This window comes from Ascaphus truei, chromosome 1 (genome assembly GCF_040206685.1).
Source record: "Ascaphus truei isolate aAscTru1 chromosome 1, aAscTru1.hap1, whole genome shotgun sequence".
In the NCBI taxonomy this organism is placed as follows: domain Eukaryota; kingdom Metazoa; phylum Chordata; class Amphibia; order Anura; family Ascaphidae; genus Ascaphus; species Ascaphus truei.
This window is the reverse complement of record NC_134483.1, coordinates 179,049,444-179,073,400: the sequence shown is the minus strand read 5'-3', so window position 1 is coordinate 179,073,400 and position 23,957 is coordinate 179,049,444. Positions and strand designations below refer to the sequence as shown.

Sequence of the window (23,957 nt, the reverse complement as noted above, 5' to 3'; positions counted from 1 at the left end):
TATATGATTGTGTACATACACACGTCACTCACTTATATGTTAGAAGTACAAGTGTACATCAGTATGTAATGTTTCTTTAAATTTGTAGCAGGCATAACTATGTATATGATGTGAACGTTGCCTGTATACTGAAAAATGTGCGCGCACATCTTAGTGTGCGCACGCACTTCACGCTTGGCTGCACTAACTGTTAGCGCATGCGCAAAACAAAGCGTACGTTGTGCGTTCAATACATCTTGAAAATACCATTAAACATCAAATCTTTATTTCAAATACAATGAATACGAAACTACATTCGTTCTAAACGAGTACATCTGTATTCTTTTTAAACAGACGTGTTTGGACAGAAAGGACGGCCGATAACACAATGCGCAAATGCAATACGTGTGACGTCATGTTAAACCAGCGTGAAACGCACGCTAACACTCCTCCCACTCAATTAACATTCAGCTAACGCCCAGTTGACGCCTACAAACACTGAGCCGCACACATGACACACTGCAGTTACCGTTACTATAACAAAACATGACAGCCAATAGGCTTTGAGGCGCGCACGTCGCTTGGGGGCGGGACTTACATCCGTAATCCTTTTTAAGGACGCCTTGGGCCATGACAAGGGTCCCACGTCATACGTGGTGGACCCGCTTTTAAATGTTGTAGATGTAGCATGATAACAAAACAGGTATGTGTTAGAGTTATGTTAAAATGTTGCTAATATGGTTAAAGGGATAGGAAAGTACGTATATTTATTCCGTCAGCAATGTGTACTACTCTTTCAGGTTATACTATATTGTATTCGGCAACAATTTCTTTGTGATCGCTACATGTTATGCAGTCTGCAATGTTACGCTGTATCCACGCATTGGAAGGGAAAATGGTGGTTAAAAAAAAAAAAAAAAACATTTAAACGCACAGTCAACGCATAACGGTTGTTATATTTACCATTCTTCTAGAATTAACTGTTCGTCTGGCTGCAACTGGTCGCTCCAGAAATGCAAGGCATTTTCATCCACGCTTGACCCACCCGCTGAATCCAGTATGACACACATCTCCTCCATGAAGCGCTCATAGGAATCGCCACTGCTTTCTTCAAACAATTGGTCGGGAGGTAGGTTCATTTCTTCTGGTTCCCATTCCAATGCATTTTCAGCTGAAAGGCTTGGTACATAATCATAGTACTTTTGTTGTTGTACAATGTGGGTTTCAGGAATGGAGGGTGCAGATATTGCAGCAGGTATCGATTCACACGGAACAGTAGTAGCGGATCCATTGCTATTGGCATTAGGAATAAATATGCCTTTCACAACAATATATGTGCCCTCTTTCAGGGTAAAATGCTTTTCCTTTGCAATCTTCCAGAAACCATAGGTGTGTTCTAGCTTATCCTGCACACGTTCAAAAAAGTCATTAGTTGATAAAGTGAATCTTATTGAGGAATTAAAATTCCGCGCATGCCTACGGTCTTGGTAATAAGGATATTTAGCTCGAATCAAATCATAGATTTGGCGTGTGCTTGCTTTGTGTCCGCGACTGTTTAAAATTGCTTCTGAAACCATGTACTTATAACCTAAGAGGGGATTCATATTGTTAACGAATTCATCAGCCATGTCAGAGTAGCACAAAAGATGTGTGCAGTTCTGTCTTCTTTGCTCATCAAAATGATTCTGCTCAATGGCTAACAAATTCCTGTGTTTCGTTTTCAAGGTCAACAAAAGTAACTACTTTTACTCCTTATTTCAAAGGACAATTGGATGTGTCCTTTTAATTGGTTTAAGTTTTGTGGTTAGTGATAGGCGAATGTGGGAAAAACATGTATCATTTTTTTATCTCGTTTGTGAAAACATTCCTACACTTACACTGGCGACACACTTTATTCGAGCTTGGCTAGTCCCACGAATTCGGGTATACCCGGGTGTATTGAGGTTTGTGACTGTTTTCTGCCCGAGTGCATTGAGTTATTTTCCAAGCAGGGATTGAAGCATTTTATTCCCGCTGGCTGCAATACTGCACAGTATATATATATATACTGCATTACAATTCATGAATTTATGCCATCTGGTAGACACGCGAAGCATTGCAGCCTATTAAATCCTAATCATTATCATTTAACAGATCAGCCGCCCATCAGCCAGGCATGAACCCAGGCTGGGAAGGCAAATGCAACGGGGCTTGTCAGAGGTGAGGAGTGGCGCATTCCAGGTATCTGCCAGGTACATACTGGGTATTTGCTCGAATAAAGTGTGTCGGTGCAGTATTTCAGTAACATTGAGTTTTCTTGCAAAATAACAAAGAGCAGTGTGTGAAAATAGTGCTTAGACAGCCATATCAGTAAATACACACACCTGCAAAATGAAATGTTTTTTTCCCACATACATTTCTGTGTGTATTTGAAATTCTGGTTAACTACCTGTCTGCATGAGTTTAAATACGTGTGTATCTATATATATATAATTATATCTCTCTCATAAAAAAAAATATATATATATATATATAAAGTGTATATTGTACTATATGTATAGTGTGTGTGTGTGTGTGTGTGTGTGTATATATATATATGTATATGTATATATATATATATATATATATATATATATATATATATATATATATATATATATATATATATATATATATAATGTATCTTTTTTTTTTTTTTTTATATTGCAGGAGTACACACAACATATTGATGGCAGTAAGTAGGCCTTGTATGAAACCTATTTAAATGGTGATAAACATGAGTGAATTAAGTAATAAACATTTGTTTGCACCCAATAATGTTAGAGGCTCACACTTAGTATAGTTGTCAAACATTAGGCCTGTATTATTAAAATAGTGTGTTTTCACAAGGAAGCATGAAGTGTATGTTTTTTGTAAATACATCTATACCAGTTTAGATAGTACTATATATACACACACACACACACACACACACAGTGTGTGTGTGTGTGTGTGCATATATCAATACATACTACATATATATTAGTATCAATTCAGAGATGTTCTTGAAACAAGAACACATAAATGATTAAAGGACAACATTACAATGGCCACCAAAGGTAAGTAATATTTAACACAAAATCCTGCTGTACACGTACAAGAAAGATGTTTGCAGTTAAATAGGTGCTTTTATAATTGCATGAAAATAATATGCACATGCAATGATTACATCAATTAACACACCCAAATGCAATGTTTTGCTGCAAAGTCAATGGCAGCTTCTCTAAACTTAGCAACTGGCTCCTGGTGGACCATTACTGAACAGACGATTAAAACATAAATATTTCTAACACTATTCATTAATTAGGAGTGTTAACATTTCCAAAACTTCACGTGTACAAGAACATACTTGAAAGTTTGGAAACAACACAGTCTTCAGCATACATACAATAGTAATTAGATAATCTGAAGTCAACAAAACAAGGCCAAAGACATATTTTCTGAATTATAACATTTATTTTTTTTGTTCCTTTTGCGAGCGAGTAACAGGCCTGCTTGTTGTCTCTTGAATTTTCCTTTTTCTTTTGCCACCAACTTTAGGCACAACAGAGCCACTTTGAGTGGCCTCTGGCACTTCACGGGCAGGGCTTGTGGCCAGTGACTCACCTACAGGGCTTTTGGGCAGTGACTGTTCACCTACGGGGCTTGTGGCCAGTGACTCACCTACAGGGCTTGTGGCCAGTGACTCACCTACAGGGCTTTTGGGCAGCGATTCACCTACAGGGCTTTTGGGCAGCGATTCACCTACAGGGCTTTTGGGCAGCGATTCACCTACAGGGCTTTTGGCCAGTGACTCACCTGCAGGGCTTTTGGGTAGTGACTGTTCACGGACAGGGCTTGTGCCCACTGACACATGTGAGCAAGTTGGTAGACACTGCACAAGTGATGGTTGGTCTGTTTCATGTGTGTCTTGTTTTGTTTTTGTCGCCTCCTATGTAGGTGTCTGCTGCTGAATTTGTACAGATGGCAGCGGTAGGATGTCATCAGGAACCTGCACAGCAATGTCTGCTACTTGACCGGTAACATTTGGGCCTGGTGAATGAATATCAGATGAATGTGGTGAAAACTGACCTGCATGAACAGATCCTGGCTGGGAGGTGTTGAATTGTGGTACATTAGTCATTCTCCAGTAATTAGCTTGTGTTTGCTGAACAACTAATGCTTCGAATGAGGTGTTGATTTTTTGCAACTGTTTAGGCACTTCAATGAAGACTCTGTGGAGATGTGCCAATTGTGAAACTGTTTCTTCCTGCAGTGCAATCATCCTTTCCAGCACTGTCATCAGGTCAGAATGGCGACGATTTTCTGCTTCCACAATTTTTCCCTCAGAAGCTACAATTGCATCATATGTGGTATTTGCTGGACGTTTTGGCGGTAAAACAGTTTCAATTGGAACCTCTTCATGGTCACTTGCTTGTATTTGTGTGTCTATGGCGGCGGCGGCGGCATCATCATCATCATCATCATCATCATCAAAATCCTCTTCATCATGTTCTACAAAAAAATGTACACATTATTAAATGGCATGTTAATCTCTGCTGTGTTACTATGTAATTGTACTGTGTCAAAAGTAACAACTAACATGTTTCCATACGTTTTATAACCTCACATTAAAAACTACCTTGACTTAAGAATAATGTTTGGACTCAGTATGAAATATGAGTGAATGAAAACTTGCTGTAAACTCACAACTCCTACATGATAGTTAACATCACTAACACAATACATGTTGCCTTACACTTCATTTTCACTGACACTAAGTAATCCTATTTAAAGAAGATGTGCAAAACAAATAATGAACATGACAACATAACATATAGAAGAGCACATATTATATGGCCACCAACTGATACACTCACCTTCTAGGTGTGTTGAGCTGGCTGACCCAGGTGAAGACACTTGTTCCCTCTCAGGTGACACATGTCCTTCAGGGGCAACTATATATAACAATAACATAAGTTTTACATTTACATGTGTAAATATTGAACAAATAGTTATTATATGTTCTGTATTTATGAGTACCTAACAGCATCATTTCCTTAACCCAAAATGTGTGTGTGAAAGTGAACATAAATAGTTGTAATAACAATGTACATGCCTGTGTACTTAGAACTTTTGAGTTCCCTAACATAAAACATACTATGTTTCTGCAGTAATGCGTGAGGATAAATAGATAAAATTTGAACATAAAAATCATATGTTGTGTAGTGATATCAGTATCATAATGTACATAACTATCATGAGATGACCATTCACAATGGTTATCATGAAGGTGGTCATATTGCAAAAAGTGTTGTTTTTGGTAGAGGATATGTGTGGTACATTAATATAAGATGTGGCACACCTGAATGTGGCTGTGACTCAACAAGACAACACATGCAGTGTGTGATAATGTGTCGTTGATAGTAGTAGTTCAACTATAGATATGAGTGAACTAATGTGTGACGTACGCTTTGATAAGTAATGAGTTGTTGGGGCATTTAGTAGCTAAAGTGAAGCTTTCAAATGAGTGTGATTAACTTCAGTTGTGCTAGTCAGGTTGTAAGAACGGTATTCCCTTCCCCAAAAAGCCTAATGAGCCACACCTTTCAATTACTTGAAACAGGTGAAAATGGTGTGAACTAAGTTGACCCTAAAATGAGGCTGTAATTAGTGTGTGTGCTGAACCCCACCCCCTCTGTTGAAGTGTATGCTGTGATGAGATATTAATTGCAGCTGCTTTAACACAATGGTAGATGAGCTAAATAGTCGTGTGCAGTTTTTAAGTTATGAAAACAATGACATAAAATATGATACGTGTGCCTCATTATGCTGTCTGTATATGACTTAAAGCAAAAATGGACCTTTTCATAAACAACTATAGATGTGTTAGTGCAAGTGATGTTTGTAGGCCGTTGCATGCAATATATTTGATGCATGCTTAAAATAGGCAGTAATGTCATGTTTGTCGGAGTAAATTAAATAAAATACACAATAATATTCTACATATTTATGTTCTGTACCTGTAGCTAGTAATAATTTCTGATTAACATGTGTTACACATGTGTACTACCCTGTTGTTCCCCATCTTCGCCCACCATCAATTGCTTCCACTGCAGCAATGCATTTTGGGAATTCACATGTAAATGAGAACGCAATGGCACGTGCTATATTAGTTACTGCTTTTAGTAGGACTACAACATATATGTCTATTTTGAGATATATATATATACAGAATCAGACATATACATATATAGATGCAGGTATGCTTATATTGTGAAGACAGTATAAAAAGCAGTGTAACTATGCAAAATAACTGTAAGCAACGACACGCCTAGTACAGTAATATTTCTCACCTGGTGGAAATTGTGAGGGGTAAATTCCTATATCACGGTCACCAGGTAAGCCTTCCACGACGACGGGAAGTAATTTTGCCCGAAGCAGCTCCTCCAATGGACTTAATATGAGACGTTGTGGTGTCGGCCCACCTCCAGTGCCAGTAGCATGCACGCGTTGGTGTTGTATTTTCTTTTTCAATTTGGACCTAATATCATCAAATCTCTTGTGACAATTCCGCTTGTCCCTCACATGATTCCCACACGCATTGACACCAATGACTATTGTGTCCCACATTTCTTTTCTGCTTGCTGAACTTGTCCGCCCTTGAAAAACATATAAAATATATGAGGTAAATTAATAATAATATAAGCACCAGTTTCCTACACTGCTAGCTGTTCCAAGAGATAGCAAACATGCTGTTTTATGTGTAATATGTGAAGCACATGAGCATTCACTACTAAACCTATACATGTAAGCAAGGTTGCATTCATATTGTATGCAGTTATGGCAAATTGACCGCCTGTGTTTAGTTGTCCTTGTAAGGCATGATAAAAAGCTGTGTTTCCAGACTAATTAACATAGAAAGATATTGTGAACCCATATTTGCATATGAACAAAACTCAGATGACCTAGGATCACATGTATTTGAAGAATAAATGTAAAGGTACACTTACCTAGTAAATGTCCATATATACTGTCATAGTGCTCCAGAATGCCAGTGACAAGAGCTGTATTTTCCTGGTCATTGAAGTGAGGATTACGTGGCTTCTCCACACGTTTCTTCCGAGCAGGTTTAGGGTCAGAGCTTGGCTGGTGCTGACTGGACTCTCCTTCTTCCAATGGAAGAGCCTCCAAAAGCTGCCCACCAGCAAGCACGCCACCACCATCCACCCCATCAGCAACTGCGCCACCAGCAGCACTCCCAGCACCAGCACTCCCACTCCTAGCACCAGCACTCCCACTCCTAGCACTAGCACTCCCACTCCTAGCACCAGCACTCACACTCCTAGCAACAGCACTCACACTCCTAGCACCAGCACTCCCAGCACTCCCACTCCCAGCAACAGCACTCCCACTCCCAGCAACAGCACTCCCACTCCCAGCAACAGCACTCCCACTCCCAGCAACACCACTCGCAGCACCAGCACTCCCACTCCCTGCAACACCACTCTCACTCTCAGCAACATCACTCCCCTGAACAGTACGTTCACTCCGACGCGTACTCGCACGAGTAGCACTCCCACTCCCACCGGCATCACTCTTCCCACGCTTTGCGGGCATACTTCCAGCACTCACAAAAAACAGACAAGAAATGTACAGGCAATCACACGAAACACTTCCACATATAAAACAAGACAAAGATGTAAACAAAACAACAAAGGACAAAGCTCACCCAATACACAACAAGTCTCTCAGTCAATATGCAAATCTTCAAACAGCCAGCTCTGTGCGTCTCTCTCTCTCTCACTCCCAACAACACAGAGAATGATTAGCAGTACACGTTGCCTTTAAATATGGCGCGCAATCCAAAACATGCTTGTTTCGCCTGATTCAGCAAGATTTGTGATTGGGCAACCTAACAGCACCGCGCCACGCACGCCGATACACCTGTGTGTGATCGGCTAATCATCGTGAGAGTGGGCGGATTTGTTTTCGGGTTGATTTTGAATGTTTTCGGCACTTACTGCATACGGAGAGGAAAAATCGCCAATAACATGACTAATCGGTAAGATTGCCGATTTCACATAATCGACGCTTACTGCATGAGGCCCATAGTCTCTAGCGTACGATATTCTCAAGTGAATTTAATGCAGACAGCGTTTTGTTATTGAATTTATTAGTATGGAATGAGATAATAGTGTTGCTGTTTTTTTCCTAAATATGAATGACTGTTTCATCTTTTTTGAAGTGAAAGTTCTTTAGTGGCACCTAGTCCTGATGGGACAAAACTGGAGAGATGGGAGACGAAATCTGAAACGGAAGTGACGTCACGTAATGGACGCCGCTCCCCCCACACGTCCCCTTTCACATGTGGCGGTGGCGATAGCCGCCGGCGCCGCTCCTAACGGCCGCCATTCCCCACGCGCTGCCATGCCGCGCATGAGCAGTTGTGATGGCACCACTGACTCATCCAATCACCGCGGGAGGAGTGGGGTGGGGGTGGCACGCAGCCGCTATCTGAACCTGGTGGGTGCAGGCCCAGTAGCACACTGACCTGGATCTCCTGGTAGTGCTCCTGCAGGTCTTCCCACTCCCGCAGCGCCGGCAAGCTCATGGTGGCTGTGATAGCCGAGGCCTGCGCTTTGCCCTCCAGCACCAGGCAGACACGGGCACTTCCTGGTTAGCATGCGCGGACAATGGGAGCTCTCCCCTCGGTCATGTGGTGTGCAGAATTTGCGGAGGGGAGTGGGGGGTAGTGTGGTGACCAGACCGGTTGTGGCACTGAGTATCTCCCCCTATCACGCAGCACCACCAGACAAGGCAGGAGGAGGAAGGAAAAGCTCCTGCTCAGGTCCGGGGAGGGTTGTTAACTTGTCGCCGGGGGGCTGGCTGCAGCAGAACACACACACACACACACACACACACACACACACACACACACACACACACACACACACACACACACACACACACACACACACACACACTGACTGACACACACTGACACACACTGACTGACACACATACACACATACACACTGACACACATACACACACTGACCCACACTGACTGGCACAGATACATGCACTGACTGACACAAACACACACACACACACACACACACACACACACACACACACACACACACACACACACACACACACACACACACACACACACACACACACACACACACACTGACTGACACACATACACACACACAAACACTCACTGACTGACACACATACACAAGGAATTCACACTTAGTGCAAATAGCTAATACAGGGGATGTGTGCTGAGCACGCGCATTATAAGTCAAATTTATTTGCGTTTGATTGTATTTTGATTTTAATTAAAACATCACCAACACAAATACAATTTCTGTGACAAAAGTCAAAGAAGTTTCACTTACTATGTGCGTGCACAGCACACACAGCTTTTTTTAACTTAAAATTAAATATGTGGAAGACCAAATGAAGCAATTAAGTCATACCTGAGACAGCCATACATTTATTGTAGAATGACCTACAAAAAAATGTGTGCAGCTCCTGCCAACTCTTACCTTGTATTCTATTAATGTCTGATTGCTGGCGCTTAATTTGAATATGATCCACAAAGAAATATCTTATTCAACAAATTCCTATTTATTTATTTTTGTAATTATTGACAGATCTGTAAAAACATACTTTGATGGAAATGTCAATAGGAAGTGAAGCCTGTTGGTAAATATATTTGTGTTGCATTGTTACATCAATGTTCCTTTAAAGTTGTCTAACTGGGTTTTGCTGATATATTGTTAAATAAAACATGTTTGATATAGTTATAGTGTAAGACATCTAATAATGCACACTAAGCATGTATATGTTAGGTATTCCGGACAGACTAATTATGCCTATTTGTCATTGTCATGATTAATGTGTATGACAGCTGTTATGACAGCTGTGCTACTATTTTCAAACAATATCTTTTTGCGGTATATTCCCTAAAGCATCCATTGTCAGTTACTTCTCTCTGAAGCTAACAGTAAAGAAAATAAACAAAATAATGTTGTATTAACTTTGTGACAAATACAGCATTAAGATGTGTTTTATTTAACAATGATATAACCATCTCAAAAATACTTTTATTCCTACCTTCAGCAAGAAAGCTGTCACCTACAATGAATCATATGCTAATCTAACTGGCAAAGATCTTGTGTTGGGGGGAATGACTCCATAATTTGAATGTGTCTTGTCAAGCAGAGATTTGGATGTATAATTTAGCACTGTCTGCTGCTGCTACTTTGCCTGCTATTTTAGGCTGCAAACTGCAAAGCAATGAAATAAAAAGTATGCAAAGGGATTTCTTTTTTTAAGAGGAAGTCTTGACTATAAAAATATCAATTATGGCAGGTACCTGCCCAAAAAAATTCAAGTGAAATGTGCCATGTAAATCACAAAATGTTTTCATGCCATTTTATGATTTTACAAGCAAATGGTTTTAGCTAAAGAAGAAAAATATATACGCTTATAGACAGATGGTTGCAAATATGAACAAACTCATTTTTGGCTGTTAATGAAAGCATGTTTTCTTTTCCTGGCTTGTTTTTCTTCCTGGTATCGAATGTGTCTAAAATGTTAAGAATCCCAAGATAAATAAAAAAGTTAGTTTTTAATACCACTCTATATGGCACATTTGTATTTATTGTATTTTTGTGTTTCTATTTGAAAAGAGTGTTAAAATTATTTTTGCATTAAAAACAATCAATAGAAATTTTTGTTAAAAACATTATCTTTTTTTACTGATGTAGCTACTTACACTTCCCACGGCGTAAGAAGGTGCGAGACGACAACTGCATGAAGACTTGGTTGTCTGCGCTTCGTCAGCAGGTCAGACAAGGCTTGTCTGTGGCTTGGCTACGGTAGCCAGAATAATTATAATTATGTTAGTGCAACTAATTACATGGCCGGCAGGGGGCACACGGAAGATTTGTGCCTATCATACTCAGGAGCCATAATGCCTCTGTCCCGCTGCGCTCGATGGCGCGGGCGGCCACACGCGAGTTCCCCACCAGCAGGGGAATCCTGCGGAGCCGGTCCCGGTCCCCCTTGGCTGCACAGCTTACTACACGCTGTGGCACGTCAGCCGCTATGGGATACAAGAGAATGGTGTTCCCTAGCGTTGACGCGTCACGTGGTGTGGCTGTGAGCCAATGGGGATGGGAGGCTTCGGGAGGAGGAGAGGCTTCGGGGAGCGGGGAGGAGTGTGGAGTGAAAGCAGCGTGAGTGCCTGTCTGTGTGTGTGTCTGAGTGCGTGCGTGCCTGTCTGTGTGTGTGTATGTGTGTGCCTGAGTGCGTGAGTGCCTGCCTCTGTCTGTGTGTGTGTGTGTGTGTGTGTGTATGTGTATGTGTGTGCCTGAGTGCGTGAGTGCCTGCCTCTGTCTGTGTGTGTGTGTATGTGTATGTTTGTGCCTGAGTGCGTGAGTGCCTGCCTCTGTCTGTGTGTGTGTGTGTGTGTGTTGCTTTACTTACCCGAGCCGTGGAGGGAGGGGGGGGAGAGTAGCGGGTCCCTCCGCTCAAGCCACGCCCCCCCTCCCGCTCAAACCTCCCACCTCCCGCTCCGGCTCCCACTCCCTACAGACCGCATATCTCGGTCTGTGTATGTCAGCGCCCCGCCTGTCTGCAGTGCGGGCGCGCTAACTCTGGGAGCAGGGCCTTAGCCTAAGGAGGCCATGGGGGGGGGGGATCTCAGATTGCAAGAAAATGCAAGGGATTTATAGTTGGTGTTTTACAGCACCTAGATTAGTAAACCTTGCTGCTACATCTGTACTACTGTTGGGAAAAGAAATAGCATTTTATAATGCGCTTCAAACTTTACATTGTCCTCGTGATAGTGAATATACAGTGCTAAAAAATAATAATTTGTTATAAAGTTAGTTGATATAATGACCAAAGAAATGTCTTGTGATAGAAGCAGTGATTGCAGCCTAAAAAAACATGGGTTCTATATAAAAAAATAAAATGTCAATCTATTGCATTAGTTCTCTTTGGCACAGGGGCTCAATCCAGGGAATACGTGTAGACAAAAAGAGAAAATACCACAAATAGTGTAATATATTCATACAATTGATACTCTCTCTCTCTCTGTTGGTTCTATAGAGTTTACACTCACACTTTGAATATCTTGAGCTTTATGCCTATATCACAGGTAATATGTGATCTCTGCCACCAGTCATGGAGGTTCTTTTCTCATCTAATCATTGATTTAGTGAGAGGAACAGAAATACAAGAAAGAGCACATCCTACAGTCTCTCTGCTCCTGAGATAAATTGTAGTGATAAATGTAGATTTATACTTACAATTGCATAGTCTTGATTTTGTGCATACAGTATATGGGATGATGGTAGTCCCTCTGCCTGGAATCACTCTCTAGATGGTTGCTTCTTCTAAGGGATTCTCCAACCAAGAATATAATCAAGGATAAAAGTCTCAAATGGATTGATTTATTAATAATTTAAAAACAATTACAAATTAAATAAAAGAAAATAAATAAAAAAATTAATTCATTAAGAAATGGACATGTGTTTTTTGTTAATAAATCAATCCATTTTAGACTTTGATCCTTGATTATTTTTTGGTTGGAGAAACCCTTATAAGAAAAAACCATCTAGAGATTACAGTACTAAAACCTGACAATTTCTGATTATTTACTGAATACGGCAGGTGGCTCATTACACACAATATACAGAAGTTTACCAATATTCACCAGTATATTAATAATACTGTACAGTGTAATATGTTTTACATTAACATTTGTAATAATAATTAGAATTGCTATTATTATTATTGATATTTTTATTATTATCATTGTTTTTTCCTTCTTTTTGTTTTTATCAGTTTGGGTTTCATCACCAGGACAGCAGCCTCATGTATCATTCCTGCATAGCTGCTGTCATTTATTCTATCTTGATCTTGTTTTGATTACAGTAAAGTTCTTGTGTGGTTATATGAGCAAAATATTTGGGGTTTAATTATCTTTATTCAAGTGCCATTATTTTTTGTGATGGGGTAAAATTTAAGGTATTCAGGGGGCTCACTGGTGGCAGAAGGATATTGCTAGATGAAGAATAGTTGAGTAGGATAGAAAATAGATTCTCTTGTACTTGGTGGATTGGGGGAAGTGTTGCTATTGCCTGTGCTGGGTAAATTTGATGCTGTTCTCGCATAGAGATAAAGGCTGCGCTAATACACAATGGTGAATGGAAGGGCATGGTAGTGAACCATCATGAAATGTTTGCCATGGAATTTGGATTGGACCATCGAGTGTGTATGGCTAACACATAGTCCTGGTAGATAAAAAAAAATTGATCCTCAGAGGGTCAGAAAAAGGTCCCTAAATGCTGCACTCAATGCGGGTATTTCTAGGAGGATAGGACTGTAATAGTCGATGAGATATAATAACTCAATGTGGCAGTCATGTGACCGTGTGATCAACTGTACTCTAAAAAGTCCAACAGGCCCAAATAAGGGCAAAAAATAATAACCTTATATTACAGCCTTAAATATATATAGTGAAGATTATTTACAGTGAATAAGATTTAAAATCCCTAAGGTGGGGTGGCGACGTGGTAGCACACTGGGATATATACTGTTTGTATGTTTGGTATATATCTCAAGTCAAAGGTATATAGCTATATCCCCAGTGAGATCTACTAGTGCACCCTGGTTTCATCAGGATAGGTTGTGTAAATATATGGTGTTAGGAGTTCAGTCGTGTACAGCAATTGTGGTTCAGAGTTCTTAAGTCATATTACACACATCTGGTTGTTGTGCTATAGGTATATGCTGCATAACATGGATGTCAATAGGCATTATTAGAAAAACATATTCCCTGTTAAATGCTAGCATGTACATATAAGCATTAGGCTCAAATAATGACACCATGATCAGAGGGCTATAGTTTATTATATTGCTTACAGTCCATTAAGCCATAGACATAGGGAATAGTTGCTCAGATAGAATACCTCCCTTAGAGATAGTGTGATAGGATGTGCACATTTCTATACATAATTAGTTCCTATGCCTCACTGTAGGGTAGGGAGTATGTATATAGAGCAAAGTATCTTGATACATAGGCAAATTGTCTTGATATGTCTCCCCTTGGCCTTTTTGATTCGTTTGAATCCCCTCCAAAACAAAGGTAGCCTATGCATAAATGTATGTCACATATATAGCATCATTTAACTTCCATTACATTCTGAGATAAAAGCGTCAAATTAGCAACACTATTTTATATCCATTACCATTAATAAAGCAGACCAAGTAGGAAACATTGTAGCTATGGTTTATGAATATTGCAAGCTGGAAGCTTTAAGACAACTTAGAGAGTTTGCTTGCTATAAAAAATTGGGCCATGATCCAGGTTTCTGTGGGATTTGAAGGACATAGCTTTTATTAATCAATGACAGACAATGTGTTGCACTGTTTGTTAGAACTGACAAGTGTGACTGAAAACAGATATCTCTACTAATTATAATTATATTGTAATACATTTCTTATTGTATACAATTAGTGTATATAATTAGCTTTATACAGGTACAGTAAGTGTAAATCTCTCAGTATTTAAACTCTTGTAATTATCAAAGCTCTAATATGGGGTTATGAGACCACGATCTATTCTAGCTGGCCTTCAAGTCAATGGGGGTTATGCACTAAGCAGTGATAAGTGGGTTTTCTGGGTGCTATGCACAAAGCAGTGATAAGTGCTTTTAAGTGAGATATATGCCTTTTATAGCGTGATACTGCCTGTTGTGAGATTCACAAAGTAGTGATAACAGTGCAGTATCATGCTATAATGGCTTTTTATCCCACTTATAAGCACTTATCACTGCTTTGTGATTCTCACAGCAAGCAATATCACGCTATAATGGCTTTTTATAGCACTTAAAGGCACTTATCACTGCTTAGTGCATAACCCCCAATGGCTGTTAACGCCGGATCGAGCTCTGATACCTATTGTCAGAGGTTTTTGAATCTTGGTGTAAGTATTATCAGTCAATAGAAGAGCTTGTACAGGTATGCACTAAGTAAGAACACCCGTTGGAGCTCTTCACTCAAAATACTGTATTTGTCTTGAGTGCTTTGCACAATCAAACTCATAAACTGAATTTTTAATAAAAGGTGACACTGCTAATTGACAAAAGCTTTCTAAGCCCCACCCTGGAAGTAACGTAATGTACTGAGAAATGGTAGTTCTGCGAAAAATATCTATTCAATTTTATATCTCTTGAAAGAAAGATCTGAAAACTGTCCCTCTGGGGACCAAAACATCGGGATCTAATTTATTGAATATGTGATCAATAAATATACACTATATCTACATATTGTTATGTTGGATCTTTCAGGAGATTGTCATTTTTTTTCAACTGTTATCAATAACTTTGAACATGCACTGAACTGTCCTTATGACATTAATTTAGAGAGTGCTGCCTTTTACTTTTTTTTGTATTACATTTTAATAGAATAATTATTCTTTTGTACATCAAACTATATTGGTGTCCACCCTTTGCCCTTTTGCTATATCTGCTATTATTAATTTGACTCTATTATCATTTAGAGAATTATGCATATTTTTAATTCATTATGAATGTATTCATACAATAAAGCATCCCTCTGCTCCATAGATTTTTTTTCATATTCAAATACTGTAATTTAACAGATTTCAAAGAGTGAAGTTGTACAAAAGTTTTACAACAAGGAACTTTGCCCACTCTTTGTTAAGGTTGGAGGAAAGAAGATTTCCCCAGCAACAAAGGAAAGGGTTCTTTACAGTCCAGGCAGTTAAAATGTGGAATTCATTACCAATGGAGAATGTGATGGATGATACAATAGATTTGTTTGAAAAAAGGTTGGACATCTTTTTAGAAAGGAAAGGTATACAGGGATATACCAAATCACTAAACATGTGAAGGATGTTGATCCAGGGAGTAATTTGATTGCCAATATTTGGAGTCAGGAAGGAATGTATTTTTCTCCTTATGAGATATCATTGGATGATATGTAACTGAGTTTTTTTGTTTGCCTTTCTCTGGATCAATATACTGTTAGTACGGATATAGGATAAGTATCTGTCATCTAAATTTAGAACAGGTTGAACTTGTGGATGCATGTCTTTTTTCAATCTCATCTACTATGTAACTATGTCATACTAATATTGGTAGTGTATAAGACAAACAAGGACATGGAAACTCCTGCTGTACAAAAACATTAAAATAACAATAATTTGGATAATGACTTCTAAATATAAATGTAGTGTGTTCCCATTGTGTACTAATGTATTCTATATTGTCTCATTTCTTTTTATAATGGGTTTTGCATATTGCACTACTGATTTAACTAGTACTGTATGTTACAGTGTGTATCCAAATAGTATAATAAAATCAGAAAGATTAAAGCAACATCACTTACTGTTAATGCACAATAGTGACAATATGCGTTGTGTCATGTTATAGGACTTGATAGGATCATAGAGCACAGCATGATGAAAACTAATTTTGAAACGTTCTGTCAGTGTATATAACTGATAATGTAAATCAAATCTGGTGCAGAAGGATAGAATGTTTCAGTACCTGCGGTTTTGTGTCTCTCCTATTAAATAACTCTTTGCAGTGAATTTTAAATAAAGGCAAAGCGCTCACCAGACTTTTGTTAAAATTAGATTAACCATTGTTCTCTGCTTTCTTCTTTTCTTGTAGAAAGCCTTTAAATTATATATTAACGAAAAAGGTAAACAGAATAAAATGGTTCATTAAATATTAATGGACGATGTAGTGCAATTGTCCTGTGCTGCACTTAAAACAGCCTGAATGATTGAGCTGTGAATTGCTTTCCCAAGGGTATTGAAATATTCATCACTGCTATTTAATAAATGTTCGCAGCCACTCATGTTTACACTACAGTGCTTGCCAGAGAGTGCTTACTACAGAAAACATTTTAATGGAAGGTACATTTTTCTGCATACGGAGTCACCTCAAATTATGCAGACAGTGAGGCAGAGGAGACAGGGAAATCTCTGAACTGAACTGACTCACAGTTATGCATAACTTAGCATCTATTGTTGAAAAAGTGCTGTGTGGTAAACTAGCTTTCTATCTTAAAAATATATTTGTAGAGTTTAAAAATTAATTTGTGGGCATTTTTTCTAAATAACAAAAATTTCTTTCCTGTTAAAAATCAAAAAGCGTTCTAAGTAGTTGTTAAGCAGAGCAGATAGGGGGAAAGCCATAGGTTCCATGGAATTACAGTACAGTATGTCTGTGTCACTGTTCAGATATAAGGACTTATATACTAAGCTACAAAATGTATACAAAAGAATTGCACCAAAAAATTGCAAAAATTGCAAAAAATTGCACCAAATCTCTTAAAGGAAAAGTATCGCATTGTTTTTTTAATGGGATTTCTTTGTCTTTAATAAATATTGCATTGTTTTTGCAATAGTCTTTGCCGCAGTTCTGAAGCTGAGAGATTTTAGGGAACCTACAGTACAGTATGCACTAAGATTTTTTTTTTATTATTTGTACTTTAAAATTTCAGTGAATAAAAGTACTACAAACCTTCAAAAAAAATGTGTGTCCTGTCTATCATTACTTCATACATGTACAATAAATATGATGCATAATTTGTTATTTCTAATGAGTTTTGAGGCATCCCTCATGTTAAATACAGATTCATACATTTTAAAGTAAGACAGAATAATGTGTATTTGTTATTTATAACTAGTTTTAATAAATACTATTATGAGTGTGATATTATTTATAATAGCCACACTGTGAAAATGTCAGTTACTACTGCAAATAGTGCATCATTCTTTATATGGGATATCTCTAAACTTATAGAGTATACACATAGAGCGCAAACTGAGTTGTTAGGTAGAGTAAATCTTTATGGAACAGAAAATAATGAAAATTTACAATTAAAATCACCAGTTTAAAGCCACAATTAAAAGTCAGGCAGAATGGACTTGCCTCTCATGCAGCAGTCTGAGCATGCTGTGTCCTAGCATTTAACCAGAGTCAGAAGCTTGCTGTGCTCTAGTCCACATTTGCATGATGGTGTCACAATGTGTGAGATGCTGACCTTTATGCATTTCGTATCATTACAATTTCTCAGGGAGTCAGCAAATTCAGAGACATGCATACATTAATTTTAGTTCGAATCAAATTTGCTTATATATTGCACACCCACACTGTGCTTATGCAGTTGGGGTAGACTGTGAACAGATACAGATGTGTTTGTGCATTGGGAGTACAACCCGTACTAGATAAACACAATATATTACTCAATAATGTATGTCTAGTTATTTCTAACTATATTGGGAAAGAAGAGGGGTTGGAAAGATGGCATGATGGTAGTGGAGGTAATTGGGGCTGTTTACTTTGAAATATAGAATATACAGGCATGTCAACACTACATTCAGTTACTATATTCTTCAAGTATTTTAAAATTAAGAGTTAGAGAGGGAAATTGGTAAGCATCAGCTTTTATAATATAAGCTTACAGTCTAGTTATCAAACTAGAATACAGAGAAATGAATCTCCCAATGGGTGCTACAAAAATCCGGAATAGATGGCAGCAATATAGCAACTTGGGTGGGACATATATTATTAATTAACCCCCAATCACTGTGCATTTGAGGAAGACATGGCTCACTATAAAACCTAATAAAAATAGACCTGTATATTGAATAATGGGGTATCTAACTAGGAAATACGGAAGTGAGCCTACATAGGGTAGACCAACCCCATAGATCAAGCTAAAGGAACCCCCAGGTTTATAGGTTTGGAACCCTATGTAAACATCAAAAGAACACAGTTACATTGTATACAGGGCAAGGAGAATGAGTAAACTCACATGAAATCTCCTCAGAAATCCACAATACCCAGGAATGGCGTGCGTCGATCTAACAAGCAACAAAGCAGCAAAAATAGAAAGAAAAGATAGCGCACTGCAAAAACAAAGGTCTAGAGGCAAAAAATATAAAAATGCTTTAATTAAAGTGCATAATAGCGTAAGCTAAGGTGAACAAAAAAGAAAAAGGTATCCCTAACGCGTTTCACGCCGTAGGGGCGCTTTATCAAAGGGTTTAATCCGTTAGTATGTGCTTACCTTAAATAGCAGCTCGAACACGGAAGTAAATTCGCGTTGAACTTTGTGCCATCTGATAATTTTAAACTTTTTAACACTGTAATTGATCTCCAATGTTTTGTTTGGAAATTATGTCTAAAGAAATTCTTTGCGGGTAAGTCTGATGTGGGTCCGTCTGCCTTATCCCCTTCGGCACCTAGGGGTGCCGATGGTGGTTTGGCTATTGACCCATATCACACTCCACTTACATTTAAAGAACGTTGCACTATTTTTGATATGGAAAGTTTATTGTCTGAACAGGATTCATGTCTTGATGAAGATCCCATGTTAATTTTTTTTATTTCTGAACATACTGACTTTAGAACTAAATCGACCTTTATCCCCTATACATCAAAGGGTCCCTACATCACAACTTTTGAACGCTTAGTGGAAAAAGATCTTAGAAAGTTAGCTGAGGGTTGTACTCACGGCTCACCTACTTTTGGAAATCTCACAAAAGAAGAAAAATCAGAACTTTTGAATCTCCAAATGGATCACACTATAATGATTAAAAATGCCGACAAAGGGGGTGCAGTTGTTGTACAATCATCAGCTAACTACAAACAAGAAGCCCTTAGACAGTTGGGGGATTGTACTACCTATAGGAAACTTGACAATGATCCTACTAATAGCTTTCTTTTACAATTAGGAACATTGCTGGACTTGGGCAAAATCCAGTGTGTCCTTAATAAATACTAATTTGATTTTCTTTCTTGCAAACATCCCATTGTCCCTATCTTCCACCATCTCCCAAAGATCCACAAGTCACTTACCTGCCCTACTGGCAGGCCTATAGTGGCTAGCATTGGATCTTTGGGAGATGGTGTCTCCCGTTATATTGATAAATTTCTTCAGCCTTTGGTTCAACAATTGCCTTCCTTTTTAAAAGACACAAATCAATTGTTACTTGATTTAAAGGATTTCAGGTGGGAGACATCGTATTGCTGGGTGACAATGGATGTTATGTCCCTCTACAGTATTATTCAGCATCAACAAGGTATGGATGCAGTTCAGCATTTTCTCCAATTATCCAATTTATCCACTTCACTGAGCACTTTTTTATTGCAAGCTATTTCTTTTTTGTTAATACACAATTATTTCACCTTTTATTCACAGTTTTATTTACAGTTAAAGGGCACTGCCATGGGTACTTCATTTGCACCCTCTTACGCAAATCTTTTTATGGGCTTTTGGGAATCTATTTTTATTTTCGGTGATCAGAATTCATTTAGGGAACACATTAAATTCTATAGGCGTTATATTGATGATCTGTTTTTTATTTGGGATGGTGATTTTTCTTCATTTCACTCTTTCTTTAACACTATTAATATTAATGATTATAATCTCACGTTCACATATGAAATTAATTATCAACACATTTGTTACTTGGACATTATGCTGTACATTGATGTTAACAAAACCATTCAGACGGACATTTACAGGAAGCTCAACTCCCGCAATGCTTTTCTCATGTATGAGAGCGACCATTCTAGACCTCTTAAAAGAGGCATTATTAAGGGTCAGTTTATGAGACTAAAAAGACTCTGTTAAACCAAAGAGTCTTTTGAGATACAATCTAGAGACCTAAAGCAACGTTTCTTGATGAGGGGATATAGTCAATCACATATTACAGAAGCTCTTGATGGAGTCAAGTCACTCAATCGGGGAGATCTTCTTTCTCGTGTTGGTACATTACGTTCAAAGGGGAATTCGAATGTTCCTTATTTTGTTACAAATCAATCCAGACAGGCTGATCTTATTAGGAATATTATTTACAAACATTGGGATAACCTTAGTTTGGATAAGGACCTGGCTAATTTTGTACAAGAGAGACCAAAAATGGTATTCAAAAAAGCAAAATCATTGGCTGGTTTCTTATCACGAGTTTATTCGACTCACACCATCAAAGACCTATTTCCAAGATACCTAAAGGTTTTTTTTAAGTGCGGCCATTGTAATGTTTGTCAATATGCCATTCCCTTTAACAACATTAATATAGTTGAACCTATTAAAATTAACACTTTTATTAATTGCAACTCAACTTATGTTGTATATGTTTTGAACTGTGGTTGTGGCAGACACTACATTGGCCGCACGATTAGACATTTAAAAATCAGAATTGTGGAACACGTCAGGGCAATCAAAAAACACACTGCTCTACACCCGGTCTCGAGACATTTTTCACAGTGCCCCATGGGGGGTATCCAGGGCTTCTCTTTTTTGGCTGTTAAGCATGTTTCACCCCCCATCAGAGGGGGAGACAGGTTAAACATGCTCAACAGACGTGAGATGTTCTGGATTTACAGTACGGATTCATTATTTCCTGCTTGAATCAATCAAGATTGGGAGCTCATTCATTTTTTATGAATGGTTGATTTTTGATTTATTATATTTTCCTTTTTTTCATTATATTACAATGTTTCATTTATTGAGCTTCTAAACTTTTTTGATCTTTTTCTTTATTTTCTCATTATTTTTCATATGTTATTATTCGTTCACATTATCAAACATTTATCTATGTATCCATATTTTACATTATATTTAATAGTGTTTTTGCACCATTTGTGCATTATTTCTCTTCATAATAATTTTTTTCACTAGTTTATTATTGGTCACCATGGTTACCAGAGGTTCCGTTTTTCTTATTATTTCTTTTTTGTGTTAATTTTTTGTTATGATCTTTTATTAATTGCTTTGATCACCCTTTGTCTTTCTTTTTTCTTGTTTTAACATTTTATGATTATGTTCTATCTTCTTAGATCATTTAACAGTGATCTGTACCTTGTACTTGTGTATGCTGATGACTTCCTTGCTTTGCACTCGAACATGGAGGTATTTTTACCCTCTAGAGCAGTGGTTCCCAAACTTTTTCGGTTGAAGGCTCCCCAAGGCAATGAGAATTTTTTCAAGGCTCCCCAAGGCGATCAGGATTTTTACGCGGCCACCAAAGTAAAAACAAAGGTGTATATAATACCTAACAGTTGCAGTGCACAGTTGGTGTCTCTCTCAGACACTCTCACACACTCTTACTCTCTCTCACACACTCTCAATCTCTCTGACCTCACTCTCTCTCTCTCTGACCTCACTCTCTCTCTCTTTCTCTGACCACACTCTCTCTTTCTCTGACCTCACTCTCTCTCTCTCTCTCTCTCTCTCTGACCTCACTCTCTCTCTCTCTCAGACCTCTCTCTCTCTCTCTCTCTCTGACCTGACTCTCTCTCTTACCTCACTCTCTCTTACCTCACTCTCTCTCTCTCTGACCTCACACTCTCTCTCTGACCTCACTCTCTCTCTATGACCTCACTCTCTCTCTCTGACCTCACTCTCTCTCTCTCAGACCTCACTCTCTCACTCTCTCTCTCTGACCTCACTCTCTCTCTCTCTCTGACCTCACTCTCTCTCTCTCTCTCTGACCTCACTCTCTCTCTCTCTCTCTGACCTCACTCTCTCTCTCTGTGACCTCACTCTCTCTCTCTCTCTGACCTCACTCTCTCTCTGACCTCACTCTCTCTCTCTCTGACCTCACTCTCTCTCTCTCTCTGACCTCACTGTCTCTCTCTCTCTCTCTCTCTTTGACCTCACTCTCTCTCTCTCTCTCTCAGACCTCACTCTCTCTCTCTCTCTGACCTCACTCTCTCTCTCTGACCTCACTCTCTCTCTGACCTCACTCTCTCTCTCTCTCTGACCTCACTCTCTCTCTCTGACCTCACTTTCTCTCTCTGACCTCACTCTCTCTCTCTCTCTCTCTCTCTCTCTCTCTCTCTGACCTCACTCTCGCTCTCTCTCTCTTTCTCTCTGACCTCACTCTCTCTCTCTCTCTCTCTCTCTCTCTCTCTCTGACCTTACTGTCTCTCTCTCTCTCTCTATCTCTCTTTGACCTCATTCTCTCTCTCTCTCTCTCTCTCTCTCTCTCTCTCTCTGACCTCACTGTCTCTCTCTCTCTCTCTCTCTCTCTCTCTCTCTCAGACCTCACTCTCTCTCTCTCTGACCTCACTCTCTCTCTCTCTCTGACCTCACTCTCTCTCTGACCTCACTCTCTCTCTCTCTCTCTCTGACCTCTCTCTCTCTCTATGACCTCAATCTCTCTCTCTCCCTGACCTCACTCTCTCTCTCTCTGACCTCACTCTCTCTCTCTGACCTCACTCTCTCTCTCTCTGTCTGACCTCACTCTCACTCTCTCTTTGACCTCACTCTCTCTCTCTGACCTCACTCTCTCTCTCTCTCTCTGGCCTCACTCTCTCTCTCTCTCTGACCTCACTCTCTCTCTCTCTCTCTCTGACCTCACTGTCTCTCTCTCTCTGACCTCACTCTCTCTCTCTCTGACCTCACTGTCTCTCTCTCTCTGACCTCACTCTCTCTCTCTCTGACCTCACTCTCTCTCTGATCTCACTCTCTCTCTCTCTGACCTCACTCTCTCTCTCTCTGACCTCATGGTCTCTCTCTCTCTGACCTCACTCTCTCTCTCTCTCTGACCTCACTCTCTCTGACCTCACTCTCTCTCTGACCTCACTCTCTCTCTGACCTCACTCTCTCTCTGACCTCTCTCTCTCTCTCTGACCTCTCTCTCTGACCTCTCTCTCTCTCAGACACACACAGACAGACACTCTCTCTCACAGACAGACACTCTCTCTCACAGATAGACACTCTCTCTCACAGACAGACACTCACTCTCACAGACAGACAGACACTCTCACAGACAGACAGACACTCTCACAGACAGACACTCTCACAGACACTCTCACAGACAAACAGACACTCTCACAGACAGACAGACACTCTCACAGACAGATGGACAATCTCTCTCACAGACAGACGGACAC

General features: G+C 39.2%; 1 protein-coding gene across 1 annotated transcript in view; it reads right to left on the bottom strand.

The window, feature by feature from the left end:
* Positions 1 to 3,837: 3,837 nt before the first annotated feature.
* Positions 3,838 to 23,957, bottom strand: part of LOC142490136 (uncharacterized) — a 36,573-nt gene continuing 16,453 nt past the window's right edge. The window contains exons 2-3 of the mRNA XM_075592028.1: positions 4,857 to 4,934; positions 3,838 to 4,491 (exon numbers count right to left, since the gene is read on the bottom strand). Coding sequence (XP_075448143.1) covers positions 3,929 to 4,491; positions 4,857 to 4,934 — 641 coding nt within the window. The 3' untranslated portion in view covers positions 3,838 to 3,928. The remainder of the gene's footprint in view (positions 4,492 to 4,856; positions 4,935 to 23,957) is intronic.